We start from the raw sequence: 9,996 nt of genomic DNA, 5'->3' as shown, positions 1-9,996 counted from the left end.
AAACTAATTTGGAGCCATTGTTTCTGATTTAGAGTCATCGTGCCATTACCATAGAGGATACCATTTCTGACGGCCGTCAGAATGTGTGACCCACAAAAACTACATAAAAAAATATTTTTTAAGAATGTTTGTTCCCACCGTAACTGCTTATAAAATGTATTAAAAATTCGAAAGATGGTTTGGGGTAGTTATTTCATCGATTCACACTAATCTGGAGCCATTGTTTCTGATTTAGAGTCACCATATAGCCATTACAACATAGGTCACCATTTCTGACGGCCGTCGGAATGTGTGACCCACCAAAAAAATACAACGATTTTGTAAGAATGTGCGTTCCCCCCATAACTACTTCCCAAATGTATTAATACTTCGAAAGATGGTTTGGGGTTGTTATTTTATCCATTTAACACTAATGTGGAGCCATTTTTCCGATTTAGAGTCATCATAGAGCCATTACCACATATAGGTCACCATTTCTGACGTCCGTCAGAATGTGTGACCCAACAAAAAAATAAAACGATTATTTAAGAATGTTTGTTCCCTCCGTAACTGCTTCCCAAATGTATTAACTTAGAAAGAGGGTTAAGGGTTGTTATTTCAACAATTTAACACTCATCTGGAGCCATGTTTTCCGATTTATAGTCATCATAGAGCCATTATCACAGAGGTCACCATTTCTGACGGTCGTCAGAATGTGTGACTCACAAAAACTACATAAAATAAGAGTTTTAAGAATGTTTTTCCCACCTTTACTGCTTCCAAAATGTATAAAAATTTCGAAAGATGGTCTTGGGTAGTTATTTCATCGATTCAAACTAATTTGGAGCCATTTTTTTTAAAATTTAGAGTCGTAATAGAGCCATTACCATAGAGGACACCATTTCTGACGACCGTCAGAATGTGTGACCCACAAAAAAAATACATGAAAAAAAGGATTTAAGAATGTGTTTTTCCACCGTAGCTGCTTCCCAAAGGTATTACAACTTCGAAAGATGGTTTGGGGTAGTTATTTTATCAGTTCACACTAATTTGGAGCCATTGTTTCTGATTTAGAGTCATCGAGCCATTACCACAGATCACCATTTCTGACGGCCGTCAGAATGTGTGACCGACCGAAAAAATAAAACGATTTTGTAAGAATGTGCGTTCCCTCCGTAACTAATTCCCAAATGTATTAATACTTCGAACGATGTTTTGGGGTTGTTATTTTATCAATATAACACTAATGTGGAGCCTTTTTTCCGATTTAGAGTCATCATAGAGCCATTACCACATATAGGTCACCATTTCTGACGGCCGTCAGAATGTGTGACCCACCCAAAAAATAAAACGATTATTTAAGAATGTTTTTCCCACCTTTTCTGCTTCCAAAATGTATTACAACTTCGAAAGATGGTTTGGGGTTGTTATTTGATCAGTTCACACTAATCTGGAGCCATTGTTTCTGATTTAGAGTCATCGAGCCAATACCACATAGGTCACAATTTCTGACGACCGTCAGAATGTGTGACCCACCAAAAAAATAAACGATTATTTAAGAATGTTTGTTCCCTCCGTAACTGCTTCCCAAATGTATTAACTTCGAAAGAGGGTTAAGGGTTGGTATTTCAACAATTTAACACTCATCTGGAGCCATGTTTTCCGATTTAGAGTCATCATAGCGCCATGATCACAGAGGTCACCATTTCTGACGGTCCTCAGAATGTGTGACCCACAAAAACTACATAAAACAAGAGTTTTAAGAATGTTTTTTCCCCTAACTGCTTCCAAAATGTATAAAAATTTGAAAGATGGTCTGGGGTAGTTATTTCATCGATTCAAACTAATTTGGAGCCATTTTCTTTTAAATTTAGAGTCGTAATAGAGCCATTACCATAGAGGACACCCTTTCTGACGACCGTCAGAATGTGTGACCCACAAAAAAAAAAAAACGATTTTGTAAGAATGTGTGTTCCCTCCGTAACTAATTCCCAAATACTTCGAAAGATGGTTTGGGGTTGTTATTTTATCAATTTAACACTAATGTGGAGCCATTTTTCCGATTTAGAGTCATCATAGAGCCATTAGCACATATAGGTCACCATTTCTGACGGCCTTCAGAATGTGTGACCCACAACAACAAAATATTTCTTAAGAATGTTTGTTCTTATAACTGCTTCCCAAAGGTATTAAAACTTCTAAAGATGGTTTGGGGTACTTATTTCATCGATTCAAACTAATCTGGAGCCATTGTTTCTGAACGAGAGTCATCACAGAGCTATTACCACAGAGGTCATACCATAGAATACACCATTTCTGACGGCCGTACATATTTGTACAAAATGTCAAGCTAATTAGACCTTTAGTTCAAGAGAAGAGGAATTTTGAAGTTTTTCCCAAATGATCACAGTATAGGAAAATACATCAGCCGGACCTTATGATTCCGTCAGGCTTTTTTGTTCGCCATGAGAAATAAAACATGCACACCAAGTTTCAGAATAATTTGAGCAATAGGGTGGAAATGCTATCACTTTGAAAATCGGACTTTTGGACGTTTCCTGTGGTTCCCCCTATGGTCTGATGTGGCCCATAGTTGGTGTGGGGGTACCCACTCGCATGTATTGTAGCGCAAGGAGAAGAGGAATAATAATAATAAAACTCATGAAAACAATAGTTTTCTTCCTGACGGAGGAACCCAAAATATGTAATCTCCAGATTTTTTCTCCAGAAATAATATAAATCAGTGATTTATTCAGGATTCGAGCATGCCTATTGTAAATGAGGGATTAGGATAAATATAGCAGGTTATTTGCCATCAACAAGGGTGGATTTTTCAAAAGCCCCCTTCATCCACTTCCCAGCCAATACCCTATCAAGATTCATGCTCAGCCAAATGCTTCAAAATAGCACCCTTACAGTCATTGTCAAGCTTCTCCACTTTTCAGGGCTCAGTGCTGTCTTATCAGGTGTGGTGCAGATCTTTTTTGGCAGTTTGAGATTCGCCAGAGCGTCATGTAACACACCTATTTCTACACTCTCCTTTCCTCTCCTCCTCTTCTCTTCCCCTCTTCCTCTGCAGTTTACTGCGATTACAGTCTCTCTCTCTTTCTCTCTCTCTCTCTCTCTCTCTCTCTCTCTCTCTCTCTCTCTCTCTCTCTCTCTCTCTCTCTCTCTCTCTCTCTCTCTCTCTCTCTCTCTCTCTCTCTCTCTCTCTCTCTCTCTCTCTCTACTTTCCCTCCTGCATCTAGAACTGGAAGAGTAACTCCAGCCTCACTGGCCTCAGCCTCACTGGCCCCAGACCTACTGAAAGTGGGACAGTTTGAACCTAACCCTAGAGGTAGGTGTGGCTGTTTCAGTATTTTATTGCTTTGTACTGTATTGTCTTCAGGTTGTATTCTGATTCAGATCTTCTTGTCCTGACTGTCAGGGACTGTAAGCCAGTCATGTGTTGTGTGCCGGACTCCCCAGGGCTTCACTCCGTGCACCTTCACCTTCGCATGTTGACAAAAGCGTGTGGAAACACATCAGCGGAAATGTTTGTTGTTTGTCAAGCGAAGCAAACTTTCCTTTCCGCTGCAAACGGGATTTTCGAGGAAAGTCAAACACAGAACGTTACACACAGGGGAGGAGAAAGTGATGCAATGCCAACGCAAACCTTTCAGTTCCGGGGAAGAGGCCAGATTAGGCTGTACTCGGTGGGACTGAGAATTAGTGAAACTCTGTCTCTGTCTCTCTCTCCTTCTCACTCTCAAGTTGTGCCAAAGAGAGTGACAGGAGAAAAACAAGGAAACCTCTCTCTCTCTCTCTCTCTCTCTCTCTCTCTCTCTCTCTCTCTCTCTCTCTCTCTCTCTCTCTCTCTCTCTCTCTCTCTCTCTCTCTCTCTCTCTCTCTCTCTCTCTCTCTCTCTCTCTCTCTCTCTCTCTCTCTCTCTCTGCCAGTCTTCATGGCTCAGGGGAGGAACACGCGGAACACATGGTTTTCCAGAGCAGATCAAGCTGTTCTGTACAATCAAGGCTCTCATGTAGTGTTTGCTGGAGGATGTTCCTCCATCGGTTACTGAAATGAAGTCTAGAGGTGAGACAACAGTCTGAACGATCCAGATCGGCACCAAAAGATCAAATCGTTCTTCCTCTTTCTCCACGGAGACGGAAACACGAGGCTTGTGTGAGGTCATCGAGTCACAAAGCCGAGAGCAGCTCATCTGCAGTACCAACGGTCTGAAACCCACCACACACACACACACATACACACACAAACATACTCGCTCTCTCACCGGTCGTCATCTCTCCACCTGGGAACATAGGCCCTGAACACCCGCACCAACGCTGACAGGCTTGCCACGATCAACGTGACAATGGAGCTCGCCTCTGCTTTGACGTGGCCGGATGAAGGGATGTCCATTTTGCTGCATTCCGGCGGGAAGGGAAAATAATAATCTTTTCTTTTTTTGGTTGATACAAGCGTCGCGTTTGCAGGCGTTACGTCTGTGCTTGCTCCAGTGTTCCTATCGCTTGGATCCCATTCTGCGGGGAGAGAAGCTATCACTCAGCTGAAATACACGACAGGTGTTTGTTGAGATTATATCCCGAGGATGACACAGAGAGATCTACCACCACACACACACACACACACACATTCGTGCACACACACACACACACGAGGAGTGATGACGGAGGGTGACGCACATTGTGTCAGAGGGGTGAGGGGATGGATGGCGTGAGAAAGGGGTAGGCCCGGGGCCTTTTACAAAGACGCTTTCCAGGTCGGCCGAATGGTCTTGGAGGGACGGCAAATAGCCTTGTGCCCCTGTGTGGGTCTGTAGTAAATATCATGAGCTCCAGGAAGGCCCAGCTGATGGATTATTATTAGGTCTGTAAATGGGTTGTTTTCCTCTTGTGATTCACATGACCTTTCCTCTCTTGTTGGGGGGGGGCACTTTCAATACCCCCCCCCCCCGTGGACACCTTATCTGCCCTGAAATAAACAATCCTTCTCTCTTCTCATCTCTCCTCATTTCATCTATATCTCGTTCGCTATCTCTCTTCCCCCCTATCTCTCTCTCGCTTTCTCTCTGTCGCTTTCTCTCTCTTTCAAAGGACAACCGAGCTATATAGGGTGAGGAACCCCATCATTCTGTATTTGTCATGAATATCTATTTCAGTCCTTCCTCCCCTTGGATCACACAGTGATGCCTTGAGAAGAGGCCGCTGCTCTGATGTCAATCACTGCTGTCACCATGACGCCACGTTTACTGTCTCTTTGTGTGTGTGTGTCTGTGTGTATGTGTGTTCGTTTGTCTGAAACACTGAAATCTCTCAGCAGTTACGTTTATCCAAAACATGGCCCAGGGGTGGGTTTGCACCTGGGAACTCTTGTTCTGCACGCAAATGCTTAACCACTGAGCTGTACGCATACCCCAATCTCCCTCTGTGTCTGTGTGTGTGTGTGTGTGTGTGTATGTGTGTGCATCTCCTGCCTGTTAATGTCAGCTTGTCAGTCTGGTCTTTCTTTAAGATATCCACTTGATCTCCTCGTGTCAGATGTACAAAGAGCTCCGCTAATGGGCTGGCCACACACGTAGGAAACCCTTCCATTTGTCTTCCATTATCCTTTGAGGATCTCTGATTGTCATTGTCTCATTTCCTGATAGCGACAGTCCTTCCCAGAGGACTTGCTCAGAGATAGTGGCAATCGGGCCATCAATACTTGACCAATGACTTCCCGAACAAAGAATCCCTTTCCTGTGTTGCAACAGACAGAAGGACAGCCTACATCCCAAAGTGGGTGATAGCATAAAGGCCAAGCAAGGTTAAGCAAATACCAACTTTCCAACAAAAAACGCAATTCTGTTAATACATGGAGAAGAAAAAAAGTTCAGTTCTGAAGCCAGTGATTAAGTCTACCTTGCGATTAGAGCTTTTGTGAAACGCGGCAAACGGAAATGATTGGTGTCACCTCATCCTGGGAGACTGTTAGGATTGTCATCTCGTGCAATTACAGCCAATCACAGGCATATTACACAAGTAGGGTCACGGATGTTGATCTCCCCTGAGGGACCCTCTTCACAGACACGTCTGTCTGCGGAGGGGGCGTGGGAGGGGAGGTCAAACCTCCTGTAAGATTCAGCCGCGGATAAAGAAACAATCTTGGATGGGGTTTTTTGGTGTCGTTTTTTTGTCTTAATGTGGGGTTCTGGAAGGACACGCTAACAGACAGGGGAGAAAGAAACAGGCTGGATGGATTGACGCATTGCCTCGTCTCTGGAGGGAATCGCGTTTTCAGGGAGGGCGTCTTGGACGAGGTGTTGAGTGGTTGAATGATAGGTAGTGCTCCCGAGGCTCGAGGCGTTCATGAGGATTTCATCATCACACGTCATTATCGTGAGCTACCACCCATGACTCCAACTGTCACACGGACAGCTGCCCACATCACAGCGGCTCACAGTGGTTCACATACAACTTCCACTATTACGCTCACAGCTTACATGTACGTTTACATGTAGTCATTAAGCAGACGCTCTTATCCAGAGCGACTTAGAGTAAGTACAGGGACATTCCCCCCGAGGCAAGTAGGGTAAAGTGCCTTGCCTAATCGCCGATTCCCTAACCGCTCAGCACAGCCTCCTTCAGATCCAACCACAGTGAAGGACACGCTTCGAAAAGGAGATGCATTGACCCAAAAGTGAAACTTACATGCAGATGAGCATTCAGGAACTGATCCATATCCTGAGAACATCCGGACCTGCCTGTGACACACATGAATGTTGACACAGAAATCCGTCCATCAGCTGTCTGCGAGACAGATTTTATTATGCTGTCATTCTTTCACAAAAACAATATATTTACTACCTTTTGGTACATAAACTTTAGATAACAGAAATGTACATGACCAAGTTTCACAATAATTAACACAGGCGTCAAATCAACTTACGTGGCAGACAGGCTTGAAGAAATGTAGCATGTTGCATGACACAAGATTCATTCGCATAAACACAAGAAAACTGAGGTACCTGTACAAGGAACACCCGATTAAATCATTCAGTCTATAACCTGAGCAACTTATGTAAGGATTCTGATGAAACAATACCAAACAGGAGGCCAAGACATAATAGGACATGAGGTGGTGATCTTTGAGGATGTCCTACTGCCAAGCACACCAGAACAGCACTTGTTAGTGGTTCAGCCACTGGGTGACAAGCCTCAAAATATTGTCAAACAAATTTCCTCAATGTTGACATGAATTGACAAGAGAAGAATATTAAACGTGTTTTCAAACATGCATGTTTGAAAAAGCTCACGAAAAAAAAAAAAAAAGATTTCGGACAACAACTCAACAAGACTAAACATAATCTTTAGCGTGTCTTAAGGGGACATTAAAACAATCTAGCCGTTCCAGCTGCGTGTCTGAGTAAACATGTCATGAATCAAGGGAACCAGGGTGAATCAGCCAGATGCCTGGGAGAGCTACCATCCTGTAGGTTTTCACTTCAACTGCAAAATGAATGTAGCCCCATTCAGCTCATCATCCGGCTAATTTGTAGAATCAGGTGTGCTCCATTGAGGTTGAAGTGAAAACAGTCTGGATGGTAGCCCCTCCAGGAGCAGGGTTGGGGACCCCTGGCCTAGAGGCTGTCCAGGGGGGGGCAGCTACTTGTTGTTCTTCCTCTGCTTCTCCTGAAAGAAGTCGTTGCAGGCCACGGTCAGGGCCGCCACCAGGACCACAAACTCGTTGAAGTCCACCTCGTTGTCTTTGTTGGAGTCCAGGTCGTTCATGATCTTCTCCACCAGCATGGGATCTTTCTGAGACTGGAAAAAGAAGAGAAATAGCACTTTAATCACAGTCAAATCCATGAAACAATCGTCGACAGAAGCGGAAATCGGAAACATTGAGGAAAAAAGTAAGTGTTTTACTGTAGAGCCTTTAACGTATGTATTTGTCTCTGATTCATACTGACAGTATGAAGCACAGTGGGGCGATGGACTGTTATTAATTTGTCTAAATGGCACTTAGAAACCATCCACACTTCTGGCTGCATGGGCAAGAAACAACCTCCCCCCGGACAGCAGACTTCAATTACAGAAGATGTCTGCCCGTCTGTCAGTTTGAGATGGGAGAGTCGGGAGTAGAAAGACCCTGGGCAAGTCAGAAGATCGATGGCTCTGGAAGAGCTTGATAGCGACTCTCTTCATACTCAGGGGCTTCTGCTCCTGAATAACAGTCTGGTCTAGTCAGCCGGCGGCCAGAGTCTTGTCGGTGTTCAGTGACCCGTCCGAGGCAAGATCCTTCAGAGCACCTCTCAAGTCCCCAGAACGGAGAAGCCTGGCTTGAGGTTGTTGTGTCGAGGATACTCGACGACGTCCGTTGAGAACCGGGGCGTTTCACAGTGTCTGTGTTGTTCGTGTCCCCTCGGTCAGAGGACCTTCACAAACGACCCACCGAGGACGTTCATCTTGTTATTGGAAGCAAATGCTCTTAACCTCTGATCGTCAAGAAACTCATCGTAATGTCTCAAATTTAAGAGTTACCGAAAGTTGATCTTAGCTTGAGACATGAATTAAAAAATAATCATAAAAGAGTGAGCAGTGAAAAAATATGAACATAGATTATGAATACACTATTGATATTTCACATTAAATAATACTGGTTTGTGTTGGATGAAATGTTAATTCTTGGTACATGAGTGTTTCTCCTTGCTAGTGGGGTGAGCTCAGCCTTCCTTGAAGACCAAGACACGCTTTTGGCTCCTCGGAGCCTGGGCTTCGGAATGGCGGATGACATCACGCGGGTGTCTATATTTGGCAGCGATGTGGGCCACTGATGATGATGCGTCGATCACCTCAGGCTTCTATCCACAGGAGGGAGGAGAGCTTGCACTCCCCAGCCTGTGCTCCTCTCTACAGTCCCACAAGACAGGAGCACATCCTCCAGAACACACACACACACACACACAAACACTCACACACACACACACACACACACACAAACACTCACACACACACACACACACGCACACTAACACTCACACACACAGAGGCCTGTGCACAAGCTCTGACGCAGGTTGCCAATCCCACCCCCAACACACACACACTTACACACACACACTTACACACACACACACACTTACACACACAAACACGCACACACACAAACACGCACACACACAAACACGCACACACAAACTAATGAATCCTTTTTTTTCCCAGAACATGCTGCAAATATTTATAGAGCAGCTCAGTTGAAATGCACTTTTTTGAATAATTGTGATGTGAATCATTAAATTAAATGAACACATGCTTGTATAAATCCATTCATAACTTTCATTTCAAAGGCATCAGCCAAAACAGCAACCACTCCAACAGCTCGTTGTAGTAGAATTACTGTTGCTCAATAGATCAATTAAAGTAATTATTTTCTAGTTAAAAAGGTCAAATTCAATGGACCATTTCCAGTATTAACATCTTGTTCTCATAAAGATAGCTGGATGTGCTTGCTTTCTGCCAGATGTGTGGGCTTGCAACTGGAAATGTCAAGAGATTTCAGTATTACGAAGAAATCTCTAATCCAAGACAACATATCATTTAAGGTTCACCACACAGCTAATGTATGTAAAACGAAACTTAACTGTGAAACTTATCTCAAATGGGAAAATAAATAACTTTAGACGCCTCTTGCCCAGTGTCGACTAAAAATAGCTTAAATATACATATCATTTGACGCAATCCTTTTCATCAAAACCACTGTAAATGAGTCAGCAGAAAACAGCTGGTGTTTATCACTGGCCAAGCTGTACTTAGACCCTTTGATTTCTCACACTGTTCAAAACAATTAATCTTCTAAACAGAAATGTTAAATACAACATGTAAAAGACAAACATACCGTGAGAAAGTCAGTAAGTTCACTGTTGAGGAGCTCTTTCAGTTCCCCCTTGTTGAGCTTGAACTTGTCTCCATCGTTTCCTGAGTAGTTGTAGAAAACTGCTATGAGGGCATCCATGGCACCTTCAAGTTGGCTAGGCAT

General features: G+C 43.7%; 1 protein-coding gene across 1 annotated transcript; it reads right to left on the bottom strand.

Moving 5' to 3' along the window:
• Nucleotides 1–7,625: 7,625 nt before the first annotated feature.
• s100z (S100 calcium binding protein Z) lies at nucleotides 7,626–9,996 on the bottom strand. The gene is made up of 2 exons (XM_084693716.1): nucleotides 9,856–9,996; nucleotides 7,626–7,784 (listed from the first exon to the last, which is right to left on the bottom strand). Exons 1-2 carry the CDS (start codon nucleotides 9,994–9,996, stop codon nucleotides 7,626–7,628), a joined length of 300 nt encoding a protein of 99 aa, XP_084549842.1.

The sequence above is a fragment of the Hypomesus nipponensis genome, chromosome 27 (assembly GCF_054491055.1).
Source record: "Hypomesus nipponensis isolate SF chromosome 27, ASM5449105v1, whole genome shotgun sequence".
NCBI classification, from domain to species: domain Eukaryota; kingdom Metazoa; phylum Chordata; class Actinopteri; order Osmeriformes; family Osmeridae; genus Hypomesus; species Hypomesus nipponensis.
This window is presented reverse-complemented; position numbering and strand designations above follow the sequence as displayed.